Source organism: Electrona antarctica (assembly GCF_951216825.1).
Source record: "Electrona antarctica genome assembly, chromosome: 14".
Lineage (NCBI taxonomy): Eukaryota > Metazoa > Chordata > Actinopteri > Myctophiformes > Myctophidae > Electrona > Electrona antarctica.
This window is the reverse complement of record NC_136795.1, coordinates 41,792,139-41,811,746: the sequence shown is the minus strand read 5'-3', so window position 1 is coordinate 41,811,746 and position 19,608 is coordinate 41,792,139. Positions and strand designations below refer to the sequence as shown.

General features: G+C 44.7%; 2 protein-coding genes across 2 annotated transcripts; one reads left to right on the top strand and one right to left on the bottom strand.

Moving 5' to 3' along the window:
• The first annotated feature begins 3,992 nt into the window (after window positions 1-3,992).
• LOC306936603 (far upstream element-binding protein 2-like) lies at window positions 3,993-16,148 on the top strand. The gene is made up of 18 exons (XM_079520173.1): window positions 3,993-4,357; window positions 5,611-5,710; window positions 5,926-5,985; window positions 6,252-6,288; window positions 6,466-6,524; window positions 6,648-6,719; window positions 7,013-7,070; window positions 7,766-7,937; window positions 8,262-8,360; window positions 9,404-9,547; window positions 9,665-9,767; window positions 9,896-10,017; window positions 10,868-11,176; window positions 11,496-11,629; window positions 11,906-11,997; window positions 12,383-12,604; window positions 13,912-14,132; window positions 14,907-16,148. Exons 1-18 carry the CDS (start codon window positions 4,229-4,231, stop codon window positions 14,913-14,915), a joined length of 2,142 nt encoding a protein of 713 aa, XP_079376299.1. The 5' UTR covers window positions 3,993-4,228; the 3' UTR covers window positions 14,916-16,148.
• Window positions 16,149-17,533: 1,385 nt separating this feature from the next.
• On the bottom strand, window positions 17,534-19,380 carry rln3a (relaxin 3a; the record flags this gene model as incomplete). The annotated part of the gene is made up of 2 exons (XM_079520211.1): window positions 17,534-17,808; window positions 19,221-19,380. 2 exons carry the CDS (start codon window positions 19,378-19,380, stop codon window positions 17,534-17,536), a joined length of 435 nt encoding a protein of 144 aa, XP_079376337.1.
• Between the last annotated feature and the right edge of the window lie 228 nt (window positions 19,381-19,608).

Here is a 19,608-nt window from a genome sequence, read left to right as displayed (position 1 = left end):
TGATGAGGTAAGCACATTTGGGCACATTTGGGCAAGTGGCTATGGCCAAACTAGGGGGTCTATGGCCAAACTAGGGGTCAAACTCCTTGGACTAAATTCGGCCATATCCACTTGCCCAAATGTGCCCAAATGTGCTGACCTAATCACATTTGTGATGACGGCTATGGCCGTTTTCAGCCCAATGAGTGTTTTTCGTGCATAGCTAATGCTTGGAATGCATTCAGAATCATGAAAACCCCCTAGTTTGACATGTCACATGCTGTAAGCATAATGAACATTTTGCCTTATATTGGTTGTTGATGGTACCCCAACTTTCAGCAGCTGTCAAAAGTTCCCCTAGGGTGGTTGAATATAAAGCAATGTGGGATATGTTAGTAGACACCCTTCCAAACACATTGGTGAAGAAAATTCTTGGTAAGGAATTTATTACCAGATTGTATTAATATCCCCATACTAAATAACGTTCTAATAATGTTCTAGACCACCTATAGACCCGACTTCACCAACAGAGACCCGGGTGACACCTAAACAACAAGTTTGGACAGCCCCACGAATTAGTGTTACGGAAAATAGCAAGTGTCTTGGAGGCAGCCAACATCTGTCGAGGCGATGGGGTGGCCTTTGAGAAGTTTGCGCTTCAAGTACAGTCGCTGGTAGGCATGCTAACAACCCTAGGCCCAGAGGGAGACACAGCACTTAGATGCGGCTCACAAGTTGCACGACTCCTCAACAAGCTGCCACCAGAGATAAGAGTTGAATTCCGCCGCACAATGCTCTGCGGCCCAGGAGCAACCAACACCCTGTTGGAGTTCTCAGAGTGGTTGAAGCACGAGTCCTAGCCATATAGCCTGTGCAAAGGCAAACACCTTGAAGTCCTGCTTGAGGTGAACAGTGAGCGAAAGACTCTGCCTCAACGGAAAACCTGAAGATCTGCCTTCAGAACTATCCGGCAGGATGTAAAGACACTGAAGGCATCAGTGTCGTTCTCTGTGTCCCCAGCATGTCAACCAAAGCAATGTTACCAAATCAAAGGAGTCAAAGTCAACTGGGGCTGGGTGAGCAATCGTATCCTGTATCTAGCCTCACAACTAAATACAGACACTTGGCCAGACTGCCGCTACAACGGTTTGAAAGGGTCAAACCCCTCATCCTGATTGGGGAAGACCACCCCACCTAATCACACCAACCGAACAATTGAGGTTGGGGCCTCCAGGTGGGCCAGCAGCCATCTGCACAAGACTGGGCTGGACCCTGCAGGAAAGCAATCTCCAGCCAAGACAATGTAAGAGCCCCAGAACACAGAGCTCATGAGGACGGAGAAACACTGGCAGGAGGCCACCAAGATACAACGCCCAAGAGACCCAGTGTGTAATGCTTAATTGGGTCGTCCACTCACAGTTAACAGCCTTTGTATTGAGTTTGTGCTTGAAATGTACTGTAATTCTGCAAACTGTTAATACATTCTTCAATCAATCAATCAAAACCGCTCGCAGTAAGAAGATCAACTGCTGCAGCAACGATGTCATGAAAGGCAAGTCTCTACCAAAAAACCCCTGAACCTAATCGGGGTGTCAAGAGACCAAAGTTTCTCCCCCACAGTTCCCTGCAGTGGCCAGTGAAGCCAACATGTGCGTCTGTGCCTGAAAGGGACAAGTCAAAGGCCATAAAGCCCACCTACTGTAATGTCCTGTCAGTAGGACCCCTCCCAGAGAAAGTTCATCCTTGAAAATGTAATGATTAGTCGCCAGATCCAAGATCCTTGGTGGTCTAAAACTTGAGTTATTGGTAAAATAACAGCAGGTTGATGGCCATTTTGAAAAACAATGGCTTCCATGGTCACAGGACAAATCTAAATAGTACCACTGTATTCCTCATCTTTTAAAATGTATGATTACATTGATTAGTCACCAGAATCAAGATCCTAGGTGGTCTATAACTTGAATTATTGTTAAAATAACAGCAGGTTGGTGGCCATTTTGAAAAACAATGGCTGGCATGGTCACAGGACCAATCTAAATAGTACCACTGTATTCCTCATCTTTTAAAATGTATGATTAGTCACCAGAATCAAGATCCTAGGTGGTCTAAAACTTGAGTTATTGTAAAATAACAGCAGGTGGCGGCCATTTTGAAAAATGGCTGCCATGGTCATAGGGAAAATCTAAATTGTACCACTGTATCCCTCATCCTTGAAAATTTAATATTAGTCACCAGAATCAAGATCCTAGGTGGTGTAGAACTTGAGTTATTGTAAAATAACATCAGGTGGCGGCCATTTTGGAAGATGGCTGCCATGGTCACCACGAGACAAATCTGTGATGGTCCTATAGCCAAAAATGTTCCTTAAGGCATGCTCTAACTGTCTGCCAAATTAGAATACTTCCCATTATTCAAAAACTATCATTTTATTGTTTTGGGAACACTTTTGTCAACTCCGTCAGATACATGTCAACTCCGTCAGACACAAAACCTGATGGAGTTGACGTCTGACGGAGTTGACAAAATGGCATTTGTTTTCATCTTAACCCTCTGTAGTACAATTTATCCATTTAGTTTTTCTTCAGTTGTTAGCTAAACCTAACCCTAAACTAAAATACTAAACATTATTTTGGAATTCTTAACAAAGTTGACATGTAAAAGCTGTGACCACATTGATATCAACATTGTTTGTTTAAAATATCAAACAATTGAATGCTTGTCAGACCAGGTGCTCCACTGTTGCAACAAATATAAACAGGACTTGGAAAAGGAGTCTTCAGGCTAAATCTGTCGACAATATTTTCTGATTAATTTAAGACTTTCAAAAAACCTGACGGAGTTGACGGAGACGTGGGACACACATTTGATATGAGATATCTAATTTAAAATATAAATTAAAATTAACTGTGTATATTGTTTGCTATGTTGTTGACAATCTACTTTCATTTAGTATGTATATTTATGTGATTGTGACAGTATTAGACACTTTTTTGGCAGTTTGAAATTGTGACAACTTGCTGGGGACAGGCTAAATACAGGCCTTTTTGGGTACAGTGCCTGCTTTTAACTAATTTAGACGGCATATGAAAAAATATATAATGAAATTAATGGCATAATAATACACAACTGTATTACATTTAACTTTGCAAGTGCTTTTATTTTTATGAATTAATTAATTTTTAACATAAATAAGGCTCTTATGTGTGGGACATGTTTTTTCCACTTTTGTCCCTCATCTCAAGAATGAGTGCACTAATGTTGCTCTGGAGAGGGAAGTCTGGAGCACTCTGGTGGAGCTGTTGCCCCCGCGACCCGACTACCGATAAGCGGTTGAAGATGGATGGATGGATGTTAATAGTTAATTTTTAATTGATGAATCGCCGTTAAGAAATTGTCGGTTAAACTTAGTTAATAACTAATGAAATTAATCAAAACATCTGTGCTTTTGCATGTGATGTGACAGAGAAGACAGCTAGTGCACTTTTCATTTAATTAAATTTCTCATACAAAGATGCCATTGCCTTTTGTATTCTTTCTGTAGATCAGCAAAGTGTAGATTTGTATGTTAGACATTGAAGGAAATTAATTAAGATTCTCCAATTGTTATTTTTTAAACACAGCTAATCAACTAACCACCAGTTAATCAATTGATAAGCTTATCAAAACTTATCTATTAATGCATTAATCGATAATTCCCATCCCTGTTTTGAGGTATTTGTTCTTTGCTTGAGTAAGTAAAATGTTCTGTAGTTTCACTCACACTGTACATTTCAGAGGCAAATATTGTACTTTTACTCCACTACAATTATTTGACAACTTCAGTTACTAGTAGTTACTTTGTAGATTTTGATTATTTCAGCCCTATATACATTTCGGCCATTTTCAAGATATTTGTTATACATTTGAAAACTTGAAATGGAACATTTCTATATAATCAATGAGTATACTTTTGGTACTTTAAGTAATTTTAATGCAACGGCAGCAAAGTGCATTGGCTATGGACCAGAGCTAGGTGGAGACTGCAGACTGAGGATTTGCCTTAGTATGGTCCTCGTGGGAATATTGATCCTTCCCTATCGCCGTCCGTCCACCGACTCCGTCTCCACCGGCCAGGCAGGCTCCTCGGCCCTCCCCGCATCTTGAATCGCTGCTCCGCTCCCGCTAGAGCAGATCCGACCCACGCGCTCTAATCTTAACTCCTTCCCCACCCACCCTCTGAGACTCTTCTGTTTTGGATCAACTCAACATCATGTCGGATTACAACGCGGCACCGCCGCCCCCCGGCCCCGGTGGTGGAGCTCCTCCGGGCGGCCAGGCGGCCATGGGAAACGGCGGCAAGAAAGACGCCTTCGCGGACGCGGTCCAGCGGGCCCGGCAGGTGAGATGCAGCGGGAGAGAGAGAGAGAGAGGAGGAGAAAGGAACACAGCTAACCGGGTTAGCTTACACTAGCTAATGGCTATATGAGCTATATAGCGGTAGCCTATATATATTATCGTGTGCAATGCATACCAGATGCCTCAGCCTACATGCATTGATAAATAAACAACCGTGGTGTTAAAACAACGTGCCACGTGTCTGAATATTTCGCCAAGTCAAGTCGTTGGGGAATGTAAATACCGTTGAAGACTACTTGAGCTAGTAGCTTAGCTTTAGCCCTCCTCTAGCTCTGGTCCATAGCTCTAATGCAACCAGAGCTAGCCCTCTGCCCTCCTCCTACTTCTGCCATAATAATAGCTAATGCCGTTGCTGCAGCAACTTGCTGCCGGCATTATGGCTATGGACGGACCAGAGCTACCATAATAGCATCCGATCCGCTCATATGAAGACAAAAGTGGAGTTGTTGTTTTGCTGTTCTGTGCCAGCCTGTGTGTGATGAGTGAGTGATTGATGACACAAGACATATCCACGTTCAATGTTGTGCACGATTCACAAAACAGGCCTCAGGAGTCAGGACATAGCTCTGAGTTAACCTTATTGGAGTTGGATTTTTGTCTAGATAGCCTGCTATTAATGATGATGACTATAATGGTTCTGAAGTATTTTTCAGCCCAATAGGCCCCTAGCTGAGAGAGAGATGAACTGCTGGATACACAAGGGTCTCTACCCCCCCCCCCCCCTTATCCTTCAGCGCCAAATCTCTTCGCAGAAAGTAGCTCTGATCTTGTAGATCATCTATTTTCGCCCCAATGTTTTTTTTTCTATACATTTTGTCATGCCCGGACACTAGGGTTCATGTGGTTAAGTGGCTTACTAGCCGCAATTTGCAACTCTAGATTTGTTTTAATAATGGGATGACCTAGAGTTGCAAAACCCTCCATTGACTCCCCACTCATCCAATTTGGTTTGCGATCTGCTTGTCTTAAACAACGTTAAACTCACCAACATTGCAGCTGTAGTGTAGATTTTTATGAAAAACAAGCTCGGCAGATTGAAAGAGGATAATTCAAGCTTGGACTACAGCTGCAATGTTGGTGAGTTTAACGTTGTTTAAGACAAGCAGATCGCAAACCAAATTGGATGAGTGGGGAATCAATGGAGGGTATTGCAACTCTAGATTCATCCCAAAAAAATCTAGCGTTACAAATTGCGGCTAGTGGCTTACATGCCCCCCGTGATGTGCCCTACTGTAGATTGCAGCGAAGATCGGGGGCGATGGTCCTCCCATGAACAACAGCAACACGTCGGACGTCTTTCCATTTCCTGCACAGAAACGTCAGCTGGAGGATTCAGGTAGCAGTTCAAGTTGTATTTATACGATACCTTGCTTGTGAGCGCACACACACACACACACACACACACACACACACACACACACACACACACACACACACACACACAGAGCACAGACACATTTAAAAACAAAGCTATATGGTTGAATTTTATTGATGCAGTGTTCACACACCTCTGCTACAGCAACTATGTTTTATTTGCTGCTGTTGTGACAGATCAACCAGATAGCAAGAAGATGGCCTCACAGAGTGACATGGATTCGGCCACATCACTGTGTAAGTGTTTTTTACTAGTGCTGTTAAGCTCTTTTTTTTTTAACTTATTAATTTGTTTAGAACTCACAGTTATTGAGTGCAAGACAAGCATGCACTGTATGTGTGTCATCATATCAATGCTTTTGTCCCCTTCACCCTGTGCATCTATTCTACACTAACTGTGTCACATTCTCATCTCTCACACTATCTGTAATCTGAACTCTCTCTTTCTTCTCCTAGTCATCTCTTGTCTTTCTCACGTTGCATGTCTTTCTTTCCAATCCCAGCCATCGGAGCCCAGCTTGCTGCTCTTGCGCAGCAGAGGTGAGGCCTAAATGCTTTTCAATCAACAGTACAGATACCATTTGAATTGTCCCCAGATAAAGTCACCTGTATTGGAGGTTTACCATTAGATGGTTACTTGCCTGACTGTCTTATCTGGATGATGTGAGCGGTCAGTGCGAGTGCGACACACTTTTAATTTTCTTTCTCTCTTCACAGTGCCAGGTCCTCCTCCAGCACAGAGGACTTCAGTGTTCCGGACAGCATGGTGGGACTCGGTGAGTGGATATAGCTCTTCTACCTCTGTTCATGTTTGGGAAATATCAGCTCCTCAGTCCTCACTGCACAAAACCTCCTGAGCAGACCACTCACTGATTTTATTCCCTCTTTTCTTCCTCCAGTCATCGGCCGTGGAGGGGAACAGATTAATAAGATACAACAGGACTCGGGCTGCAAGGTCCAGATAGCCCCAGGTACTTATTTGTGTCCTTAGATCTTATGCTTATATCCAGGTAATGGTTTGCTTCTAGGGGTCCCTAGAACAAAATAGTTTGAGATGGGGGCGGTTTGCGGACAAATACATATAATTGTGGGGGTCCTTGACATGAAAAGGTTTGAGCACCACTTATATAACAACATAAGTTTAGCAGAAAACTATTAGGATTTAGAAGACATTTGTAGAATAATAAAAAATGTGGCAAACATATATGGCACTCTAGCTGATACAAAATGTAGTTAGACATTCACCTGTGTGTTATGTCTCCAGACAGCGGAGGTCTTCCAGAGAGGATTGTTACTCTCACAGGGTCCCATGACTGCATACAGTGAGTATAATTACATACAAATGGATACAAATAGACATTTTAAAGCAATGTTGAACTTTGTTAGAATTAGAATTTGCATAGCTACCAACCTGGGCATGGTATAAGTCCAAATCCTGTAGATCGTCTCTACATTGTAGCATCTGTCCTGCAAGAACAAGAAACCAGAAGTTGTGATTCTATTCCTTCAGTCCGCACGTATGGAATGGCAACAGACAATTTGACCACTGTGTATACAAAACTAGTCCTTGTATATAATTTGGGGAAAGGTTTTGATCATTTCTACTGCATGTAATCCTAAGGGGTGGAGCGCCACCTGTCAGCAGGGAGTGTTGGTGTGAGTAGTAGGACAGACTGGCTCTACGTCCTCCTGGTGGGGGCTCCTCACTGGCAGGCGAGTCAGTAGGATACAAGATACAGTGACAACGACTAAATTGGGCGAATCAAGGACTATAGGAAAGAATTTAGTTACCAGGACTAACATACGCGATCACAGAAGCAACAGATAAGCATTATTAGCTGAACAGATAAACATGATGAGCTGTATTAAGACTTCTATCATGGCCGGGTAGCTAGCTATCCATGTCGATTTAAATATTACTCCATCAGATTCTACGTTAGTGTGTCTGTGGCATTCATTGTCCCATATCAACATGGCACAGTCAAATCAAATCGTCTCTTTGCTCCTCCGTGACCAGGAAGGCCAAGATGCTATTGGAGGAGATAGTGTCGCGGGGGCGGGGCACGCCACCCTCTTCTTTCCACGAGTCGTCCAATGGGCAGAACGGAACGGTTACGGAGATCATGATTCCTGCAGGCAAGGCTGGCCTCGTCATCGGCAAGGGAGGCGAGACCATCAAACAGCTACAGGTAGCGTGCAATGTTAACCACATAGCCCTACAGCTTTGTCCGACAAATAGACCATCTACAAGTTCACAATGCATCACAATGACATTTTTGTAATTTCTGTTTACATTTTTAAATGTACTATTGACCATTTGTGACATTCCCCCTGTAATGACATGCCCAAAATAGGGACACCAGGATGAAAGTGGTTAAATAGGAAATATAAGTATTCAGGCTTGAGGTGTATGCGTGACGTACAGCGACGATGCAAGTTCTTGCTACTGGAACACCAGTGATTTTAGAAGTGCTGCTGAACACTATGTATGGTTGCTATGATGCTGCCTGCAGGAGCGTGCCGGCGTGAAGATGATCCTGATCCAGGATGCGTCTCAGGGACCCAACATGGACAAGCCCCTCCGCATCATCGGAGACCCGTATAAAGTCCAGGTAAAGTGATCCATTTAAACAAATTAACACCCACCTCACCTTTAACCCATTTAGACCTGAGGCCCGTTCTTAGAAATGTCTTCTAAATCCTAACAGTTTTCTGAAAAAAACTCATGTTTCCATAGACTATATGGCAACATGGTTTTTTTCAGAAAACATACCATACCCTCTATGGCATAGAGCAGGGGTGCCCACACATTTTGACTTGAGAGCTACTTTCAAAATGACCAGCTCAGCAAGATCTACCCACCAAATCAATTATTATACCATTGCTGAAAATAGTTTAAAGTACCTGAGAGGGCTTCGGAATAGTAGAGTTCGTGTTACATTATGTACAGTATAAGACAAATGCACTTGGAATGGGAAATAGAGGGGGAGAAATATTTAAATGAAATACTCTTTAGGGGCATGTCATGTGATCTACCTGCACAGCCTTTGTGATCTACTGGTAGATCGCAATCTACCTTTTGGGCACCCCTGGCATAGAGGGTATGTGCATGCATAATGTGAGAGGCAAATCGAGTGGCAAAGTGAGTGGCATATTGAGTTTAACGTCATTTAGTGCAATCAGATTGGACTTGTCTGTTTGGATGTATGGGCTGTCAAGGCCAGAAAGTAGTTTTTTGCCACTCAGTAGGCGTTCCTGCATAACTTCCAGGTGTGATGATGATGTCACGCACATATCCTCTATATCAGTGGTGCTCAAACCGTTTTATGTCAAGGAACCCTAAAATATGCTTTTGGCCGCCGACCCCATCTCAAAATAAGCTTCTCCCAGGGACCCCCAGAAGCAAAGTTGGAGTTAAGAATGTTCGATTTAAGAAATACACTTACCGGTATTCAAATATTTGCACGTATGTTCATGATTTTTCAAAAAAATAGCAGATTTACAGCGTGGTACGAAGTGACAGGCTATGATATATTTTGGCCCACTGTAGTGTTGTTACCAGGGCGGACCGGGCGGTTTTCTAAATCACCCAAATCACTGAATGCTCCTTTAAATAACAAGTGTGCATGTTTGTGTGCGTGCGTGGTCTGTTCAGCAAGCCCAGGAGATGGTGCAGGAGATTCTGAGGGAGAGGGAACACGGAAACTATGGTGACAGGAATGACTACGGCTCCCGCATGGGTGGCGGAGGTGGCGGCGGAGGAGGAGGAGGAGGAGGAGGCGGCGGCGGAGGCATCGAGGTTAGTGTAAGAGAGGCGCTATTTCACATTGGGCTCGGACGTCTGTGAACTTGTGAACTGTGAAGTGAACCGAGCCAAACTAGTATGACCGGGCGTCTTCCTCCTGTCTGTTCTCAGATCCCCGTGCCTCGGCACTCTGTGGGCGTGGTGATCGGCCGCAGTGGGGAGATGATCAAGAAAATCCAAAACGACGCCGGAGTTCGGATACAGTTCAAACCAGGTTGGGGGGGGATGGGCGCTGCTTACTGTTATACCGAAATACTTAACTGTGCCTTCACTAATGAATTCTCCACGCCGTTTCGGGTGAGTCTGAATCTTTAAAACTCTCTCTCTCTCACACACACACAGATGATGGCACAAGTGCAGATAAGATGGCCCACGTCAGTGGACCCCCTGACCGCTGTGAGCACGCCGCCCAGATCATCAACGAGCTGCTGCAGAGCATTAGGGTCAGGGAGGACGGACAAGGGGTATGCATGCACCGCAACATGCACTTAAAACATTACTACTCGCATGTCTGCCTCACTGGCGCAGCCCACTGTGCACTCACAATGCTAAAGTGATCCCACTGACCTTAATATGTTAGAAAGAGCATCCTTAAGTTATGGATCGCTAAATTATGTTTTCTTTTGTTCTTAGGCCTTCCTACGTCCAGCTTTTAGTGTATGTGCTAAACACAAACTTGAACCCAATAAATTCCATTTAAAAATAAATTAAACTGCATGCAGCGTGAGGCCATTGTGCACTTTACACAGCTTATGGGATATTGATCTCCACACTGTCTGCATCAGTTGAACATGGTAAAGCACTGAGTTGAACATGGTAAAGCACTGAGTAACGGAAATATTCTCTGAGCTTAACGGAGCCTAGAGTCTACAAAACCGTGAATACTACACATTCATCACATAGAGGGCAGGGCACAACGCCACGGCTAAGGGTGTGTCAACCCATTTTGGGCGGGAACCCCTTTTGGTGTTAAGCATTATGTTATGCTTTAGCTGTTGAAAAATAGCAGATCTACAAGCTCGTAGCGCAGCACCGAGTGCCACGCTACAAGCTTGTAGGTCTGCTATTTTTGACAAATCGTGAAAATGCGCCACAAATCTTTGAATATATTCTTTCAGAGCTAACGTTTTTAACTCAAATCTTTGCTTCTGAGGGGTTCCTGGCGGCCAAATACATATACATTTTGGGGTCCTTGACATGAAATATTGGGCACCACTGATACAGAAACATAGGTATTTCAGAAAGCTGTCGTGATTTAGAAGATTTCTTTTTAATTTCGACGTCAGGCCTAAATGGGTTAATCTCCTTCCCCAGGGACCCCAGGGTCCACCAGGGATGCCCCCGGGCGGCGGTGGCAGGGGCAGGGGCCAGGGCGGCTGGGGACCCCCTGGCGGCGGTGGCGGCGGCGGGGAGATGACTTTCTCCATCCCCGCGCACAAATGCGGTCTGGTGATCGGCCGCGGAGGAGAGAACGTCAAGGCCATCAACCAGGAGACGGGGGCGTTCGTGGAGATCTCCCGGCAGCCGCCGCCCGACGGCGACCCCAACTTCAAGATGTTTATCATCCGGGGGGCACCGCAGCAGATAGACCACGCCAAGCAGCTGATTGAGGAGAAGATCGAGGTACGTATGTCGTACACCCTGCCCCGGTGTACGGTTACTGAACACGTGGGGTCGTCCAGTGGCTCTCAACCTTTTCAGCCCCCCCCCCCCCAGATAGCAGATTGGCTATTTTCATAACTTTTGGCTCTTTCTTATATTATATTATTTAACTAGTTTTTTATTTATTTTGTAGTTATGGTAATGACATTTCTTTTAGGTGTTAAAAATGTCTTAAAAGTCCTTGATGTACAGTGACGCAAATAAGATTCAGCAGCATCTGTTTGTATACAGACTGTACACGTGCATGCAGTGTTTTATGTGGCTGTGCTGTGTGTTCCAGGGCCCTCTGTGTCCTGTGGGTCCTGGCCCAGGTGGCCCAGGGGGCCCAGGCGGCCCAGGCGGCCCAGGTCCTTCTGGTCCAATGGGCCCCTACAACCCTAACCCCTACAACCAAGGACCCCAAGGACCCCAACAGTGAGTAGCTGGCTGCTGCACAGATAGTATTGCAAGTTGTACTGAACTGGTCCATGACTAATATATTAACCAATTTAGACCTGCTGACCAGTGTTCTAAATCCTAACTTATGTTGCTCAGTGTGGTGCTCACACTGTTTTCATGTGAAGGACACCCAACAATGTTTGTATTTGATGGCCTATCCCAAAATATTGTATTTTGTTGCCGTGTTCAATATCTAGAATGATGATGATGAGAAGGTCGTAAATCAAAATGTCTTCTTCTTCTCGTCTCCAGTGGAGGTCCTCCAGGGCCTCAGCAGTACCCTTCTCGGGGCTGGAGCAACAACAGCTACCAGCAGTGGCCGTCCCAGGGAGCCCATGACCCCGGTGAGTCCCTGTGTCACCTCTTTGACCTGCCCCTGCTGCTTGTCAAGCTCCAGAACATTATAATATTGCTTTATGTAGTCGTTATTGGTCGTATTTAGCACCATGGGGTACCTTTCTACATCACTGTACTTCGTCTTAAGGTATTTAGGTTATATATATATTCCTTTCAGTCATTACAGATAAGGTATGATGATAATTCTGTCTAAATCTGAGACTGGCGGAGCACTGATGGGACTGCTGTGAGTGATGAAATGGCTTGGCCATTACTAACCCTGCCTGTTTCCCTCCGGTCTCCAAGCCCGGTCTCCAGGAAACTAGCAGAAGCTCACCCTCACCCCTCAGCCTATGAGGTTCCTCACCCCCTCCACCCTGCATCTTTTTCTAGGCAAGGCGGCAGCTGCTGCTGACCCCAACGCGGCCTGGGCAGCATATTACGGCCAACAGCAACAGTGTTACCAACAGCCCTCGGGGGCCATGCCGGCCCAGCACCCTGCAAACCCGGCCGGAGGGGCACCCGTCCAGGGTGACCACCACGCCCAACCCGCCCAGACCCCGGGGGGCCAGCAGGATTACACCAAGGCTTGGGAGGAGTACTACAAGAAGATGGGTGAGACTTATTCTTCTGTTACTTTACCACTGGGGATAGGTTTTTGCTGATGGCAATTGCTATGGCCCCGCCGGCCCCGCCGTCATACAATGATGTTGCACAATGAAATATAGCAGATCTAGTTCAGTTCAGTTCGTTTTTATTTTCAGAGTCAATGATGTGTTGTGGGGCGCCTGGTGGCCTAGCGGTCCAGGCGCATGCCACATATAGTCTCTGGCCTGACAGCGATTTGCATGTTCGAGTCCCGTTCATGACGACCTTTGCTGCATGTCTCTCCCCTTCTCTCTCCCTCTTTCCTGTCAATATTCACTTGAAACTATCAATAAATGCCGAAAAGCCAAAAACAAATGTAAAAAGAATTAGTGATAAATAAAACGTGTAGTGACCTGTTACAATACAGTTGTACAGAGTATGTCTATAAAGACAGCGGTGAAGACCATAGAGACATGGTGAAACAGCATAAACACGCTGCATAGACCTTTTCTATTGGCATTTCACTGAATTTACTGATCACATTACCGCCGAAAGGAAAAGACGAAGACTCTCCATGGAGACCATAGTTAGTAGCAATAGTTTGGTATAGAACTTTTTCATGTCAAGGACCCCCAAATTGACACTAATTATCCCGCGGACCCCCATTTGAAAAGACATGCCATGCAGGGACCCCCTAAGAGAAGATTTTTACGGCTCTAGCAGTGATTCTCAACCAGTTTAATTTCAAGGACCCCCAGTTTGACGTGCATTAGTCTACGGGCCCCCATTTAATGGCATTTCTATCTCTGGGACCCCAATTTATATTGTACATTCAATGTTAATTTAACTCAGAGTGTACAAATGGAACCAAATGGACCTGTTAAGGTCCATTTGGTTCCATTCATTTAACTCTGAGAGTGTACAAATGGAACCAAATGGACCTGTTAAGGTCCATTTGGTTCCATTTGTACACTCGGAGTTACAGACCCATAAGGGTCCATTTGGTCCATTTAGCGGGGTACCCCCTGGACCTCCCTCAAGGACCCCTGGGGGTCCCCGGACCCCACTTTGGGAACCACTGATCTATGGAACCAGCGGTTTTTATTTATTTTTTCTCTGTTTTTATACTTTTATTTTGTTCTTTGCCATTGTTCTATCATTTTAACTACTTGACTGTGTTTTATTGTATTCTATTTTTGTGTCCTGCCCTGTGAAGCACTTTGAGCTGCATTTATGTATGAAAGGTGCTATACAAATAAAGTTTATTATTATTATTATTAGAGACTTGCAGTTGCAGGTCATTAAGCCTATGTGTGTGTCTCTCTCCTCTCCAGCTCAGGCAGGGAACCCGGTCCAGGCCTCGGCCCCCACACCAGCAGCTGGAGGCCCCGGGCCCGGAGCAGCAGCAGCAGCAGGCGGTGGAGGAGCTGCAGCCTCAGCGGGAGGCCAGCCAGACTACAGCGCAGCCTGGGCTGAGTACTACAGGCAGCAGGCTGCCTACTATGGACCCACAGGACAGGCCTCTGGACAGCCAGCCGCTGCCCAGCAAGGACAGGTTGGTACTAGGCTGCTCCTATTCTTAATGTAGGCCCCGGCTTTAACGTGTTTTCTTTTTGTATTGTGAGCTCTAGCAATAATGTTGATGATTATTGTTTTTTTCTTTTAAATGCTGTAAGTTTATGTGCTATTTTTGGACAAGGTGCTGTGCAAATGTTCCTATTTGTTATGTCTTAACCAGTGGCGTATCCAGGAATTACGTTTTGGGCAGGCAAGATATGTGTTAATTGTCGTCTCGCCGCGCACAATCGTAGCACTAAAGGTTTTCAAAGAGATATACCTGCCAGATGAGTAGGATACAAAGGCTGAAAGGCATGCATTTACATTCTAATGGGTGATTGAGGGTCGCGCTCTACCGCAACGGCCAATCAGCTGTCCATTAATAGTTCTCAGGTCTTGTTTTTGTCTCATTGTATGGATTTTGGCCAGGCCAGAAATGGATTTGGACAGGCGGACGCCTGCCCTCGCCTTATTGTAGATACGCCTCTGGTCTTAACACATTAAAACCAGGAAAGCATCTGTTATTTCAGATGTTTGCGTTGGCTATTCAAAAATAGCAGATGTACATGCTCACAGTGTGTCACTTTGTGCCGTGCTGCGAGCTTGTACATCTGCTGTCTTTGACCAACTACTCCTGGTTTAGAAGGCATTTGTTGAATCGGCCTCAGGTCTTTATGGGTTTAAGTGTCCCGCTATAATAATTAAATGAGACCAATCAGACCATCCTAAGTGTCTTTCATCATAGTTCTAACTGTACCATCTTGCTTCTCAGACCCAGTGAGAAGCTGCGGTGAAAGGGGCTCCAGACTCTAAAGGGAACTAGAGGAAGAAGGGCTTCATGTTACAACCACCACCAACACTCTCCGCTAGCAGAACCGACGCCATATTGTTCCCCCAGGATGGCTGGAGAAGACGCGGCCGCTGATTGGCTGAGACGGGAGATAGGGCGAGTGCTCTTTTTTTTTTTCTCCTTCTTCTTTTTCATGTGATGAACAATTCCGTCCGCTGCAGCTTGCCGACTCAGGCGGCACGCTCATTATCGCACCCGGCCATCAGCTGCTTTGCCGCAGCCACTCGCTCACCTAGCAGCTCGCTCAGGAGCCTCACGGCCGCGCTGCCTCTGTCAGCATGGCTGCCTGGTTGTGGATGGACGAGGTAACAAAAACAAGCGCTCCTCTTCCTCCGCAACCATGTAGCTACCACCAGGACGTTGGGTTTTGTCTACTTTTGTTGTTTGTTTTTTTCGTTTTAAGGTTTAGCGTTCTTTGTCATAATGTGGAGAGACCTGGGCTTGAGACTATGCCTCGCCTTCATCCATCACCTAGTAGTGGACACTGTTAATACAAATGTGAACCGTTACAAAACAAAGACACTGACGCATCGCTGCTGAGACGACTGGCATGCAGTTTAGCTGCTATTTTCTTATTTTAATCGTGACACTCACTCATACGTAGCTGAAATCTCAAATGACACGGGTGCTCTTGTAGAGCGGTTTTGAATGAGGGTAAGGAGTCACACTTTTTTATGACTGTTCTTTCTTTTCTTTTTCTTTTAAACAAAACGAGTTGGAAATCCACACCTATTTTGACATTAGTGTGCCGAATTCTGAACTATCCACAGCCCACCTCTGAGATCCAGAGCGAGTTAACTGAAATTGTGCCATCACTGCCATGCCATCCTATGAGGTGAGCATGAGTGAGAACCAATTATATATGGTTGAAAATGGGTGACGTGAAAAAATGTCAAATCACCATAGTCACAATTGGAGTCTTCCTATGTGTTGGTTTGGTCATTGGATATTGTTGGTTTTGACTCTGTAATGTTATGTATCATCAGGTAGGATTATTGTATTTTGAAAAAACATTTAAAATTGAATAAACATAACGTTAAAAAAAAATGATTATTGTATTTTGAATGGCAGCTTTGAGCCTGCCTATGGCGGCACAGTTAGATCATTGTGAATAATTGACCACCAGCAGCAATACTCTGTTGAATTAAAAAGGGCAAACATCAATTCATTTTCAAATGTGTCCTTTTCACTTCCATGAACAGGACATGGCACAGTTTCACCACTTTACCACTAGGTGTCACTATTAGACTGATTAGCCTAACCAAGCATGGTATGGCAGTGTCTGGTTTCAGGTACAGTCCCAACCACTGGGGGGAAGAATAGCTCCTGTGGACTGTGTAGATTAAAACATGTAAAACTGGCTCCCTCCAGTTATTATTCTGTGCCATTTTGTTCAGCCTTTTCATAATTTTAAGTTCTGAATATACCGGTAAATGATTTGTTCAACTTGTTTTAACTGGCTGACATGAGTGGACTCTTAAGCAGCAGGCATTTTGACACAACATAGATGGGTGTTTTCATTAATGTGTGTTTTGTATTAATAATCTAAATCAGCAAAGTAACTAAAGCTGTCAAATAATAGGAGTAGGAGTGATACAATTAATTGAAAATAGTAAAATAAAAGTGGATTTCACTACAGTGCTTGAGGAAATGTGCTTAGTTACATTCTTACTTTCTTATTGCAACTTATTGCCCCCTTCCACTCTCATTTTGCTCTGTATATCATGATGGTCATCATTATTGCTGGCATCTTATCCAATTGACTTGGAACTTGATGGTGAGGGGACTGCCCATAAGTCCGACCTCCCGTTGTTAGATCGACCTACGTGGCCGGTTAAGAGTAAACTGAGGTTGGGGTTAGTGACCTACGTGGCCGGTTAAGACTGAGGCATGGCTGGTTAAGGCTGAGGTTAGGGTTAGTGACCTATGTGGCCGGTTAAGACTGAGGCATGGCCGGTTAAGACTGATGTTAGAGTTAGCGATCTATGTGGCCGGTTAAGACGGAGGTTAAGGTTTGGGATAGTCTTATTTCGGAATTATGGGAGGTCGGAATATGGGAGGCAGGCAACACTCAAGGTAAAGTGAGAAAATACAGCTGAGGCAAATCAAGATTTTATTAAAATACTGGAGACAAAAGGCAGAACAAAACAGCATCTGTGTTTAGACTGAAACAGAAGGCTTTTCTTTACTGTGGCGAATGGAATCCATAGAAATCGAGAGATGTGGTCATATTTCAACATCTGCACTCCTCACCTATACCGCACACGTCTCACACACAGAAATAAGTAAGTAGAACATTAGCAAGACCTCCAATCCAAACATTATGATCCAAATCTCCAAGTCAAAGAAAAGTGCTAAAGATCAGTACTGAGAATGACAAGTAGGCATAGGCTACTGTGGAGGGGGAAACACAAAGTGAACATGTTTGTGCGTCTATGTTTGTGTACTGTAGACTGTGTGTGTGTGTGTGTGTGTGTGTGTGTGTGTGTGTGTGTCACTGTGTGCGTGTGTGCGGGGGCTATGTCTCCATGGCCTTTTGAGGCAAATTCTCAGCAGAGAGAGCTAATCTCGCTCTTGCTGCAGCCCCACTTGCAGCAGGCGTTAGACAGGCCCACCACCACGTCGCGGCCCTTGCGGTCGGCCTTGCGCAGGGCTTCCAAGATCTCGTCGGAGATGATGGAGCGGGCGCGCCTGCTGAACACCCCTTCCTGGGCTTTGCTCGAAGCGCCGTGGAAGCCAAGATCACTGGTCTGTTGGAAGACACCCTCCATGCCCGCGGCAGAGTCCTCAGTCCAGCCCTCGGAAGACTCCTCTTCAGGGTCTCCTGAAAAGATTGGAGTCAGTAAGTTGCAACATCTACTTAATGTTTTAATAGTCTTGTTGAGAGTCAAACTAAACTGCTGCACTACCGCACTGGGCTACAATTCTTTTTGCCATTCTAAACGGTTTCAATACTCAACACCTGCCCCTTATGGGACTCCAAAATATTGCTAATCCTGTACTTCAATCTCCTGGGAGAGGTGTGGCCTAAGGCATCTAGGTCAAAGGCCCATTATTGCCTGGTTCCCAACAACTTTGAACTGGCATCCCTATAGGGTATGTCAGTGCAAATAAATAAAAGATCACAACAGTATGATGTGAGCTTGTAGATCCGCTATTTTTGCTATTAATTGTACAATGACATAGTCAAATTAAAGAGAATTAGGTGTCATTGTAACAAACATGTTTTTTTTTTTAGTACACACTGTCTGCCACTCCCACTAAGCACATAAAGAAACACCCCTTGCTTTATATCACTATCAACCATGCTTGATGTTTTAGTTGAGGGACAATTGCATAACTCTTTACAAAATACAACTCTTTTATCTTAGGGATAGAATCATTCCTCCTTTACAATTTGTACTTTAACCAGCACTACCATGCCAGAAATGAATGCACATTATCCATTATACTTCTAAATGAATGTAATGGTAATAGTTACATTTACCATATGTTATTGTTAATAATCAAGATTTTGCTGTGTATGCTTACTCTGTGCAAGATATGGAATTGCAACCACTAATAGAAAGGTATAACTGTACAGAACTGCAGGAGATGGACAAATAATTATGTTATACTTGATTCATCCAAATGTGTCCGTTTGCATTTAACCTATTTGTAGAGAAAAAATAATCCCGCACACTGTCTTCACTTGAGTTAAATGTATTGAGCAACGTTTCGGTCATCAGACCTTCATGCCTGACGACCAAAACGTTGCTAAATACATTTAACTCAAGTGAAGACAGTGTGCGGTATTCTTTTTTTCTCTACTTCTCAGTTCCAGTTATCAGGAGCAGTGGCAGCTGCTCCTGTCAGCTGCCACTGCTCAGCTCCTGGGAAATAAACCACTTGAACACAGAGAAAACAGGCAAACTCCACACAGAAAGGGTTCAAGGCCCTAGTTGGGTTCGAATCGAACCCATGACATTTTTGCTGTGAGGCAACCTGAACCTATACATAAACCATGTCACACATGACGTAATGGCTTTAAAGACCTCTCCTCTAATCAATATACAAGAACCTAGAATAACTGAATACCGGTACTAATAAATAGTCATAAAAAAAAAAGTCACTTGAAGTTAACCTGTACCTGTGATTATAACATTCATCAGTAATATAACATTCAACTATCATGGGATACACACAAACACTGATGGTCAGTCATAAGCTAAGGTTCCATTGGTCTCTGTCTCTCACCTGAACTTCCAAGGGACCGTTTCCACCGCGAACCTCCGCAAGTGAATATGACCGCCCGGATGAACTCACGACCACAGAGCTTCACACCATATGTTGGGCCATCCATGGCGTGCACTGAAGCCACCAGAAGGCAGACAGCTAGTACCGTGGCTTTCCACATAGCGAACCAAGTAGATCAAGTAAGAGTTGATGTTTGAAATGAAAGCGGATCCTCAGCGCTGTTGTGATGGGGTTGTTAATTCTCTCTGTCGATTTCCCTCGGCTGTGTTTCTGTTCCTTTGCAAGAGGTTTGACTTTACAGGTGACCCAGGTTTGGTTTATAAAGGATCTTGGAGCCCTGTAAAGGCGACGTGCAACGTGCGTACATAGTTCTCCCCCACCCACCCCT

What these genes read in the sequence shown, in the direction of transcription:
- LOC306936603 (XM_079520173.1), top strand. Translation starts at nt 4,229, where the DNA reads ATGTCGGATTACAACGCGGCACCGCCGCCCCCCGGCCCCGGTGGTGGA. An exon ending in GGGTCCCATGACTGCATACA is followed by an intron (nt 7,071 to 7,765) that starts GTGAGTATAATT and finishes CTCCGTGACCAG; the next exon opens with GAAGGCCAAGATGCTATTGG. An exon ending in AGACCATCAAACAGCTACAG is followed by an intron (nt 7,938 to 8,261) that starts GTAGCGTGCAAT and finishes TGCTGCCTGCAG; the next exon opens with GAGCGTGCCGGCGTGAAGAT.